Source organism: Miniopterus natalensis, chromosome 15, assembly GCF_054644295.1.
Source record: "Miniopterus natalensis isolate mMinNat1 chromosome 15, mMinNat1.hap1, whole genome shotgun sequence".
Lineage (NCBI taxonomy): Eukaryota > Metazoa > Chordata > Mammalia > Chiroptera > Miniopteridae > Miniopterus > Miniopterus natalensis.
In genome coordinates this window covers 44,999,363-45,012,327 of record NC_142095.1, presented here as the reverse complement: position 1 = coordinate 45,012,327, position 12,965 = coordinate 44,999,363, and the positions used below count along the sequence as shown (strand labels likewise).

Genomic DNA, 12,965 nt, shown 5'->3' with positions numbered 1-12,965 from the left:
TTCTGTGGGCTGTATACGGCCTGCAGGCCGGATGTTTCCCACCCCTGCAAGTTTAAACCAAACCTGTCGTGACAAGGATTCACCAAAATGTGGGTTGCTGTTTATTATATACTCCTTCTTAGAGCATTCTGTCAGCTCTGTAAGATATTTTTAAAAACCTACTTCAAATTAATATGGAAAAAAGTAAAGCCTCACAGTGTCACTATTGACATGAGATTCTGAAAACAGCCCAGAGCTCCCTTTTCACAGAAATCTAGGCAGGAGACTGGCTTTAAAACTGTGCTCTGAGGAACATGACAAAAAGGTGTAACCAGATGTGACCTCTCAGTTCCACAGTCGTGCACCATTCAGGTGGCCTTGCTGTGTCCTGAGAGCTGATCTGTACAAGAAGACATGTACACAGTAACTGGCTGACTCATTTGGCCTGATTTTCTTGCTATTGTGTCATTCAGCATCATTTACATTGTTACTTCTAACGATACTAAGATTTTTACTTAAAGGTGCATGGTCTTGTCAAGGATATTCAGTAGAAAAAGGTATTTTAAAGAATGGCCATTGATGAGCTTGGCCCGAGTCTGTCTGCAATTGCTCACAACTGTTTGCAAATGTGTAGGAGGAAACAGTCTTCGTAATTTCTAATTTATAATATACATCGATTCTGGACATTTTAAGAGCTTCTTTTTCTATCATGGACATCTTCCCTGTGCAACAGAGATGAATGGTAGCACAGGTGGGAAGTTCCAGTTGTCCTAGCATCATCCATAACTCCAGATGGGTTTTGAAGAAAAGTAAAAAAAACACCCTATGACTGTCAAATTTGAAGAAAAGTCTAGGGGTTCCAGGGCTTGGTTTCTCTATAGCCAGAGTTAGACAGTAAAGGAGCTGTCCAGGTATATAAACCAATTTGTCTCCCTTACCTCCACCCTCTAACTTCATAGCACATTGCCTATCAGGATTTTGGACCCTCTTGAATTTGGGTCCTTTGTTTGGAGAGACCTGGGTTCTAATTCTTTACTGTCTGACTATCAGTGATGGACATGACCTGGGAGAGTTGGGTAAGCTCCCCGAGCCTCCCTTTCCTCATCCATAAATGTGAATAATAATATAAACTACGGTTGTTGAAAGTATTAAACCAGCCAGACACATGGTAGAAACTCAGTCAACACCAGTGGACATTGTCATTGTTCTATCAATACCGTGACCGTCCTCACCACTCTCCTACACATTGGTCTCCTTTCTGCAGGCTCTGTAATGTCATGTCCTAGACAATTACAGAGCCAGGAGAGAAATTAATCTTTAGCTTAGAAAGATACCGGACTCCTTTAAATTGCCTGAGTTAGTTCATGTTAGCATCTCATGGTAACTTTGTTGTTTTAGACTAAGTTTATTTAACTTGGAGAATCCTGAATTACAAAATGAAGAAAAATGAGTGGTTTGTTAAAAATAAAAAAGCAAAAAAGAATAGCAGAGATAAGAAGACCACAGATATCCAAGTAATAATCAGTAGCCATCTTTCTGAATAAATAGGGTCGCTTCATATTGCTAACACATGAACCAATGCTTTTCTAGTTTTTAAAATTTTTTTATTGATTGATTTATTTTAGAGAGAGAGAGAAACATCGATCAGGTGCCTCCCAAGTGCACCCTGACTGGGAATCGAACCTCCCACCTTTTGGTGTAAGGGACAACACTCCAACCAACTGGGCCACACTGGCCAGGACAGCTTTTCTAGTTTTTAAGAGTTTTCTTAGGTATAAACCACCTTGAGAAATTACACTGTGGATTTGATTTAACCTGCTACCATAATTAAAGGCGGGTATAATAGTCCACACTGTCCCCCCCAATCAGAGTGGGATTAGAATTGACAAGGCTTGCCCTGCGCAGCTGCAGTGGCATCTCGCGGGTCCCCTACATTCATGTGGCCTCTGTGACTCTTAGGACTCAGGCTCATTTTTAAATTAACCCTTATCTGCTAAGTAAGTTTCATCGAGGAGCCTGTCCTTTTTTATGACTAGAATCATCTCTCCCACCCCTCCTCTTCTTCCACGATGTCATAAAAGAGAACCTCCCCAATGCAGTGCACAAGTCAGGATTTCATTACATCCTGCTCCATGGAGAAGACTATGCAGAGATGAGGCGGCGTGCCTTCACGAGATCATTTCATGTGAGTGACATTTAGTTTTATATAACAAAATAGATCTTTTCCATTTCCTGGGCAAACTAGCTGAGTCCACTTCTCTCTGGAAGACGTTAGAATTCTGTGTCTACAGACTCTAGGAGTAGATGCAAGCATGGTGGCTTTGTGGGGTACATGTATCTATATATCTATCTATAGCTATATATCTATCTATATCTATATCTACACCTATATCTATATCTGTATCTATCTATATCTCTATATATCTATATATACATAGATCAATCTGTTTTGTGTGTCCATCTGCACAACAAGGGAGGGATGAGCCCAAGATAAATGACTCTGTTAAAGGTATTTTAAAGCCATTTAGACTATTTATTGACTCCAATTTAAGAGGGAAAATTTTAAAAAAGACCCTTGTCTAAAGGTTTAAGTTCTGCTGCTTTACTCTTCTTTATCCAGGATAACATATTAAAACGCTACAAATCTGATTTTTTTCAGGTCCCTTCAAACTTAACCACAAAGTTTACAAACAGGGATTTCTCCCAGTTACCCTTCAAAATGTGTTTATTTCAAAGATCAGGTCTCTATAGTATGCAAACTAAATTAAAGATCTGTAAAATTGTTTTATTCACCTACTCCCTAAAAGAAATTTTAAAACCTGTGTTTCTACTTGTATAAAGTTTACATCTAATCTTGATTTTATTATAAGTCTAAATAGCTGTACAGAATATAATTTTTGGCATATTATAAGTATTGATACTTAGAAATACACCCACTGCATCCATTTGAAAGCAGATCTAATGGAATATTGATTTGATATTTTCTATCACCTATGAAAAATCAATGACAACTTCTTCTTTACAGTTGGAAGTTTAGCATTTCCTGTTGTTCTCTTTGGATGTGTATTTCCATTACACGTCTCTCACAGTTATAGCCTAATGTAATATTTTTACACAGAAGGCAGTTTATCAAACACCCTATTATATTTCTTTGCAACAAAAATATGTATATAAATTTACTAGACTTTTTATTTACCAGTGACCCTAATGCTTTAAGTATCAAGATTTTCTTTTGGGTTGGGTAATCATTACAAATATTATGAATGTACTCTTGTCCAAAACAACATAAATTTATTATAAATTTTAATAATTTTAAATTCAAAAAGTTAAATCGTTATTAGAAATGTATGTGGCTGATTTTATTTCAATTAGTTTATATTTAGGGGGATGAATATTATTTATGTCTAGGATGGGACATGATTCAGCATAAATTCTATTTCCATTTTTCATTTTATATGTCTTGAGAATGCTTGCTCACATGAATTAGTAGATGAAAATGGATGAAATTTTGTTATAGCAATGTCATTAATTTCTTTGAATTCCATCTGAGCTATATGCCTCAGATCACCAAAAGTTAATTTTTTAAAATATGTTTTTATTGATTTCCAAGAGAGGACGGGAGAGGGGGAGAGAGATAGAAACATCAATGATGAGAGTCACTGATTCAGCTACCTCCTGCACACTCCTTACTGGGGATCAAGTCTGAAACCCGGGCATGTGCTGTGACCGGGAATGGAGCTGTGACCTCCTGGTTCATAGGTGGACTCTCAACCACTGAACCATGTCGGCTGGGCCAAAAATTAATTTTAATGATCCATCAGCTGACAAGTAGATTGGGACTTTGATATTTATTGAAAGAAAAAAATTGGAAACCTCCTTATATGCAAAACAGTACATTACCCAGGCATTACACTCACTCACTGTTATCAACACCAACACTGATATTTCAAATTGTCCTTTCTTTAGTGCCTCAAAGGTTTTGCACCCTAGCAATCTGCTGTGTAGTAATAATTTGGGGTAAAGAAAAAGATACTCTTCTTTCATAAAATAGGAGTAAGTAATTAAGAAAGAGGACAGCAAGATATTTTATTTTTTAATGTAGGGCATTCTCACTAAGATAAATTTTAAGTAAATGTCCATGTGAGGGTTGAGAAATTTAAATTTTATTTTCTTAAAATTATCCATGACAATGTACCCCTCTGAGAGTTGTGTCTTAAGTGTATGTGTGTCCCTGTTTGCATATGCTGTACTATACTGGTTTCACCCATGAACCATTGTATAAGAAAAACAAATAGCAGTGCTATTTACAATAGCTAAGATCTAGAAACAGCCCAAGTGCCTATCAGTAGGTGAGTGGATAAAAAGCTGTGGGACATTCACACCATGGAATACTACGCAGCTGTAAAAAAGAAGGATCTCATACTCTTTGGGACAGCATGGAAGGACCTGGAGAATATTATGCTAAGCGAAATAAGCCAGGCAGAGAAAGATAAATATTACATGATCTCACTTATATGTGGAGTCTAATGAACAAAATAAACTGATGAACAAAACAGAGCCAGAGACATGGAAGCATGGATCAGACTGAGGGGTCTCAGATGGAAGTGGGGAGGGGGAGGCGGGAAGATATTAACCAGAGAACTAACATGCATAAATGCAGAACCCATGGACACAAGCAACAGTCAGGTGAAGGCCTGCGGGGCAGGTGTGCGGTGGAGGGAGGCCAGTGGGGGGGAGGGGGACATCTGTAATACTTTCAACAATAAAGATAAATAAAAAACAAAGCAAAAAGGAAAGAGTTGGGGGGGGAGAAAGAGAGAGACTGAGAGAGACAGAGCGACAGAGATGGAGAACTCCATTTTCAAACTGAACGGCTGTATGCCAGTCTGTCACATATCAAGGGAACACGCAATTCAAATAAGCAGAAGTCACATGGCCTAAATAACCAGCGAGAAAATGCTTCCCTGCCTCCACAACGCTGGGATTGTAAGTGCATCTGCAACAGGCCTCACTGCTCTTTCTCTGATCTCACGAGATTCCCAATGATTTATTTCAGGGGAGTTGTTAGCAAGTCTTGCGATGCTTTTCCAACACAGGGACACAAAAGAATGACAGGCATCATGTTTTAGTTTTAGATCCAAGAGCTTTGGATGAAAAAGAATGTGATTTCCTTTAAAATACTTGCCCTGAGGGCTCAGGTAACTCCAACACCCTTCGAGCATTGGAAAAAGAAATGAGAAGGGACAGAGAAAAGTTATTGCAAAAAGCCAACCACTTACAATGAGTGGACCCCGGTTGTTTTCACGATACTTGTTCTGGAAGAAAATGTAAACGACAGTGGCGGCCAAGGAGTAGAGGAAGGCGAAGACGGCGACGGTGACAAAGAACTCGGCTGAAGATGAGGAGTCCCCAGTCAGTGCCAGCTTCTCCCGCTCCTTTCCCTCGCAGGTGGGCACCTCAAATGTCACCTGGTGCAACCTAGGGACAGATTTAAGGAGACACTGTAAAATGCTATGGAGAGAAGACCGGATGCCATGCCTACATGCCATAAAGCACAGTGGGCAGCGACTGGCAAGTCATATGGCACCTATGGGACAAGTTCACTAACCAAGTGGGTTAGAGATTGTAACTGCAAACGTGGAAGTAAAGGCTGCTGTCCCTGGAGAGAGAGGGAAGGAGAGAAAGGAGGGGCACCCAAGGTTGTGATAAATTAGACTGTGACATCCCCCTGCTTAAATGCCCCAGGGCTTTCTTATCTTAACTTGGACTCAAAACCAAAATCCTAAATGTGACCCACCAGGTCTTACATCATGGTCCTGGCTTAGGGTCTTTTCCCTGACCATTCCCTTTCCCTACATTTCTCTGCGCCCTGACATTTCCCGTGGCTGGCTGGTTCTTGCCATTCAGGGTGAGCTCGAATGCCTTCTCCTGCGCTAGCATTTTCCCTCCCATGAATTTAAAATAGCTCCCTTTCCTTAGACATGTCTGTCACATCATGCCGTTCATAACATTCAGCAGCAGCCACTCTATCTCGGCAACATGTTTAATTACTCATTTTTTGGTCTCCTTTGCCCTCTCTGTGATCATGGGGATCTTAATACTCTTCTTCTCTGTATAGCCAAAGTCCTGACACTTTTGGCCACTCACTAATGAGGACCTGGGTAAATGAATGAACATTTGATTCTGTAAGGCAATGATAGACCCTAATTTGACTGAACTTTTAAATTCTGTTTTATCAGTAAGTTCTATCGGGACAGCATCCAGGCTCAATATATTGCTTAATAGAGAAAATAAAAAAAACTTTTTTTGGGGGGGGGGCAATAGTTCCTGCTCAATAAATGACACCTAAGGAAGATGTATGAACCAGACGGTAAACTGTAATTCAACACACGACCCCAAATTCTGCTTCTTCAGAAGTGGCCTAATAACTCTTGGATTGTGGGAAACAGACATAAAGTTTACCAATATCAGTAAAGTAAGTACCACTTGGAAAATTATCAATAAAAGTAACGATGGTGACACTATTGTCTCATTGATGAAAATTTAAATCTCTAACCTATGCTCAGGAAGTATTTTTCTTACTAAGCAAAACTTGAGCCCTTTGAAAAAGATTTGTTGTGCGCACTCTCTTACAATTTAGAAATAATATAGTGATAAAGTATTAATAACAATAGTAAATAACGGAGTTTTTCACATGCGCCAGTTACTGTGTTGTATATGCATTGATTAATTTAATTTCCATGGCAACTGTATAATGTAGGCACTTTACTGCCCTCTCCCCCTTCACAGATAAGAAACAGGCTTAGAAAGATTATGCAGTTTGGCCTAAGACACATGGCTAGCAAATTGAGCCAGGTGTTTAAATTTGTGTCGCACTCCAGAGCTTGATTTTTTAACTTCTGTATTCACCTGTTAAATAATAAGAATATTAACTGAGATGAATATTTTTTTTTCCAAGAGAAGCCTGAGGATCTAGCATCAGGATCATATATTCCAGGGCCTTGTCTCACATCCACGAATCAGAGCCTCTAGGGGCTGTAACCTAGTTGATCGACCAAGCAGCACAGCCCAGTTTCCCAAGTTCCTGTCTCAGAAACCTGTGCTTTTTATTTTTTATCTACTGTTGACTTTAGAACTGAATGTTACACAGTCCACTTGACTTTGCTGGTGGCCCTGAGCCTCCTCCTGTTTCTTATCAAACAGAAGCATAAGCACCTTCGGTTAAAAACCAGGAAAACAGAAGCATTCATCACGGTTTCATTGTAGACCCCTTTCTCCCCTTGCCAGAGACACTGAAATAGTTCTCAGTAGTTTGGTCTGTGGGAGGGCTGAAAAATGAAATTGATTTAAAAAGTAATAATGCCAATTTTTCTTTTATTTTTTAAAGTTTTTTTTTTGTTTGTTTGTTTTTTAAATATATCTTTATTGATTTCAGAGAGAGGAAAGGAGAGGGAGAGGGAGAGACAGAAACATCAATGATGAGAGAGTCATTGATCGAGCCCGCAACCCGGGCATGTGCCCTGACCAGGAATCGAACCCCGATCGCCTGGATCCCAGGTCGACGCTCAACCGCTGAGCCACGCCCAGCCGGGCCAATTTTTCTGATATAGGTGATGTTCAGATAACATACACATTTTTTCTCATTATTTCGTAACATTTCATTCATTCAACACAATTTTAACAAGCGGATCTGTAGTTCACACAATGGCTAGATGCCGGGCATAGGGTTAAACAAAGATGAGATGGGATGGTCTCTGCCTATGTTGAACTTCAAGTTTAGAGGGAAAGCAAAGGTTTCCTGAAAGGAGCTCTTGGCTAGTGGGGGTGAGATGGTCAAGACAAACTTCCCCACAGAAGTGATTTTTAAGCTGCAGCTTGAAAAATGAGTAGAAATTGTCCACATGTTGGGGATGAAAGCACAATGAAATGTAACTTCGAATCCACTAGAAGGGCTATATTTAAAAAGACGTAACATGGGAAAACAAGTGTTAGCGAGATGAGATTGGTATAACGAGATAAGATTGGAATAACACGTTTTAGTTGGAAAAATGGGAATTTTCAAAGTCAGCAGGTAGAAATGAAAATGGTGCAGCCACTTTGGAAAAGAGCCTGGCAGTTTTTCAGACAGTTAAATGTCGAGTTACATTATGATCCAGCAGTTCCTCTCCTAGATCCGTACTCACGAGAAATTATAACATTTTTTTCTGCCAAAAACATGCACAAGAATGTTCATGGCAGCCCCAGAGCAGAAACAATCCAGATGTCTGTCAACTGATGAGCAGATAAATAAGATTCGGTATATCCACAGGATGGAATGCCATTTTATGCAACAGCATTAATGAACCTTGAAAACCTTATGCTAAGTGAAAGAAGCCAGGCACAAAGGCCCCTGTGTGTGATGACATGCATCTGAAATGTTCAGAACAGGCAAAGTTATGGAGACAAACGTAGGTTAGGGCTGGGGACTGGGGAGGGTGGCAGAATTGGGGATGATGGCGAAGTGTTAGAAGATCCCTTTTGGGGTAATAAAAATGTCCTAGAATTGATTGTGGTGATGGATGCACAGCTCCACAAATATACTTAAAGCCATCAAATTGTACATTTGAAATTAATAAATTGCATGGTGTGTGAATTACATCTCAAAAAAGCCGTTAAAAAATAGGTAGGAAACAGTATGTACCAAGGTCCTGCACAGGCAAGTTGAGAGCACGTGGGAGGAGATGGCCTAGGGGCTGGAAACCGGGGTGTCGCAGGATGAGCTGGAGGGGTAGCCAGGAGTCCCCCTGTGGGCTTCTGTGTGCCAGGTTATGAACTTGCATCCTTATCTTAAGACAAACACTGGAAAGATTTTCTTATAATAAACAAGGTGTAAAACAAAAATAGCAAGCCGAGCAGTGTCACCGGCCACGGCCGTCTAGCCACACGCACACCGGCCTTCCAGGCTAACACTCTGGAACCAGCCGTGTCCCCAGCACGTGGGGAGGGCGGCATGGGGGGCAGAGGAAAAGAGTGGGGGTTTCCTGTGCAACCAGCTGACTACACACGTTTCCCCGTTGCTAGCTCACTGTGTTGGTTTACAGTAAATGTTAATTGTGCTTATCGGTACAGGGCAAAAAAACCCCATTAATGAATCTGCTGTGCTTGTTAATATCAATGATCTAAAGCTGGGTATTTGGCCCAAGAGCCGCATTGGGGTGAAGGCAGGAGAAAGGGGAGAAAGGGGAGTGAGGCTTCAGGTAGTTCCCATTGTGTGGAAGGAAGGAGGGTTCATCTATAAAGATGTCAGCTCAAAGGAGTCCGAGCATAACAATTCACATCACTGAATATTTTGATTGACGTATGAAGGTATATATTACTAAACATATATATATATATATATATTTTGTGTGTATATATATACATATATATATATATATTTAACAGAAAGTCCCTTTAAGCAACAGTTACATACATATGGATAAATACATATGCCTTATCTTGGAGGGAGAGATTTTACAGCCAGCCTGTGTCTAGCAGCTGTACTAATTTGGGAAGCAAATATCGTTCGTTTAGAACCTAAATGAGGTAAAAACTGTCCTGCATAGATAGAGCATGTCAGTTGGTAGAATCTGGAAGCCACAGGGCCACCTCTGATCTTGTGAGGAACCGTCAGGGAACAATTGCTGGAGCCTGCAAAAGAGACCAAATCTAATTCGTTGCTTTCGAATGCTTAACTCCCTTCTTGGCTGGCCTGGCTCAATCAAGGGGTAATTGAATGTCACTGAGTTTTATTGCATCATGTCAATCAATGAGAGGATTCCATGTTATAGCTTTTTGTTTTTAATTTTTACCAATGCTTACACCCAGCCCTTTAAGCATCTCACTGCTGCTTCATTTAGACTAAAGGAACTGCTTGTGACCCCACAGTTCTTAGTTGTGTTTGTAGGACCTAGGAAAATATTAAGCAAGTTGCTGTCGTTTTATTAATAAAAATATTTATGAGGAGGATGACCTCAGTTTTCAACTTCCAGGCGTTGTGCTGGGTTTTTTACTGACTGTTTCTCTCTTAATGCTCATGACAACTTTCTCAGGTAGGTACTATTACTACCATTATCATACAGATGAGGAAACTGAGGCTTGGGGTGGGTGCTGAACGTGCCTGAGGTCGCATGGCCAGTGGAGGGAGGAGATGCATCTCGAATGCATTCAGGCTGGGAGTAGGCTACGCTGAGCCTACACTGCATTGGGGGGAGTAACCATTTCTGCCTCTGTTTCAAAAGTTACAGCATCCGTAGGTTTCCAGCTGAATGTGCTTATGCGAACAGCCAGACCAGCTTTCCCATGCCATCTAATCTATACTAAATAGGATTCTAAACCAACACTCTTCCACTTCCCCCTCGAAGTCTGTGCGTCTGGCACTGTACAAGGTGGCCAGCAATGACAGAGTTGAATCCCTGTAGACCAACCAATAGGACGTCATTAAAAGCTTCCCAGTGTCCGAATTTTGTCCTGGATTACTCTACCATTTGCCTCAGAAGCAAGCAGAGGGCAAATGAACCTGACTGCAGCAGGTACTGAAACTGTGATCATCATAATGTCCGTGGTTCTTTAGAAAGTGAGATACTCAGGTAAAGGACAGCACAGATTCCTCTTCAGGCAGCACCGAGCCATTATGGGCATCTGCTAACAGCACTGCTGAAATGATCGAGAGTATCTTTCACCAGATGTGGGAGAAACAGGACTAAAGCTCTTAATAATACATCTGGGGAAGCTCAGGGCAAGACAGTAACTACATGTCCCAAGGGGGTGATCCTGACCGGGAGCAAATGTAGGGAGCATTCAGGGTGTTGGGGAGCAGGCTGCTGTGACTGAATTTCTTACAGCCAGAACTCAAGAGGCCAAGGGGAGATCAGAGGCAGATTGTGGTGCTGAGCATGTTTCTCTTGACTTGACTATTTTCTACAGCCCCTGTCTAATTCTTCTTACAGTTGACAGAGACTTTACTTCTCTTGCTTAATTTTTCTCTCTCTTCCCAATATGAAATGTGTGCATTTGTCTGGTTTTAAGTGGCCCTGTCTTTGGCTAGCCATATGTGTGTGTATAATAAATGTGATTGTGTGCAATTACACACACACACACACACCCTACTTGCTCAGACTATGAGATTCACAACATGCCCAAATCACTGCAAAATCCTGGGAGTTTATGAACACTTTCAGACACTATATTTTATTTTTTCTCCCCAACAAACTCCCCCATTTTACAGATGAGGAAGTTGGAGTTCAGTCATCGTGAAAGAATCATCAAAGATCATCTAGTTGGCTCTGGCCTGTGTGGCTCAATGGTTAGAGTGTCTGCCTGCACACCAAAGGGTAAGGGGTTCGAATCCTGATTAAGGGCACATACCTGGGTTGCAGATTCCATCCCAGGCCCCAATTGGGGCTCGTGCGGGAGACAACCAATTGATGTGTCTCTCTCACACCGATGTTTCCCTCCCCCTCTCTCTTCTCTCCCTCCCTCCCTCTCTTTCACTCTCTCTAAAAATCAATGGAAAAAATATCCTCAGGTGAGGATTAACAAAAAAATTAAATGAGTAAAAATAAAAAGTCTTCTATAACTTTATCTTTCATGTGAATTTTTGCTCAATTTTCAAAGTTCACTATTAGTCTCAATCTTTGCTGCTATTTCCTTACATTTTAACCTAAAACCCTTTCGTAATAAAATTCTAATATGTGAAAAAAGTATGTACATACAGGAACAAAATTGTTATGATAAAGAAAAAATATTTAAGGTGGGGGAAAATTTGTCATATGAGAGGTTAAAAGTAAGAGCTTGGGGTCAGACAGACTCTGTTTTAAGGCTCTCACTTCAACAAGTCACTTAACTGCTCTGCTCCTCACTTGCTTTGTCCCTAAAATAAGGGGAATACTCCCACTTGATCAAGTTTGAGATTCAGAGACATAGAAGCATGGGACAGACTGATAAATCTCAGAGGGACGGCGGGGGTGGGGGACCGGGTGGGGAGAGATTACTCAAAGAACCTACATACATATATGCATAACCCATGGACACAGACAATAGTGTGGTAAAGGCCTGGGAAGGCCGGGGTTAGGGGTGGAGGGGATCAATGGGGAAAAGGGGGGACATCTGTATTACTTTCAACAATAAAGGTAAATTAAATAAAAAAAAAGAAAGGAAGTCTAAGCGAAACAATATGTGAAAACATTTGGCCTGGTGCCTGCCTACAATGTGCTCATTAAACATCAGCTGGTGATTGGCGGTCAGGAGTAGACGTGGAATCACTATTATTATCTTAAATAGCATCACCAAATGCAAGGCTTCAGGTGCAGTAAGAAAACCAGGGAAATCACAGACGGGGGCTTGCCCTTTTCAACCTCCTGGATAATCTCTATTTCTGTCTCACAACTCCTCGCCTTCCTGTCTTAGCCTCTCTGATGACTGGCATATGGGCCTAATAAATCCCTCTTGAGTGAACGAAGGACTGGAGCATAATGGAGAATGTGGTGACCTGAAAAACTCAGACATGGAATTTGGGTCGTAAGTAAAACTCTTACAGCTGGAGCTCAGTGTCCGAAAGCCTGGGTTCTAAGTTTGCCTCTTCTCTGTGCCAACTGGGCGATTTTTTTGTTTTTTTGTTAATTCTTATCTGAGGGTATTTTTTCCATTGATTTTTAGAGAGAGAGGAAGGGGGGGGAGAAACACTGGCATGAGAGAGACACATCAATGGGTCGCCTGCCGCATGAGCCCCAACTGGGGCCTGGGATCGAACCTGAAACCCAGGTACCTGCCCTTGGCCAGGAACTGAACCCTCGGCCAGTCTGTGCGTGGGTCCATGCCCCAACCACTGAGCCACACTGGCCAGGGCTTTCCAGACATTTTTTTTTACTTAACCTTGGTTGAATCAAAACCAGCTTCATCTCTCAGGCTTGCAATAACAGCATGTATTCACTGAAAATATTTTCTTAAAAAAAAAATAAACAAAACTA

General features: G+C 41.1%; 1 protein-coding gene across 1 annotated transcript in view; it reads right to left on the bottom strand.

Moving 5' to 3' along the window:
- Window positions 1-12,965, bottom strand: part of SYNPR (synaptoporin) — a 260,157-nt gene that overhangs the window by 41,080 nt on the left and 206,112 nt on the right. The window contains exon 4 of the mRNA XM_087824672.1: window positions 5,259-5,457. Coding sequence (XP_087680798.1) covers window positions 5,259-5,457 — 199 coding nt within the window. The remainder of the gene's footprint in view (window positions 1-5,258; window positions 5,458-12,965) is intronic.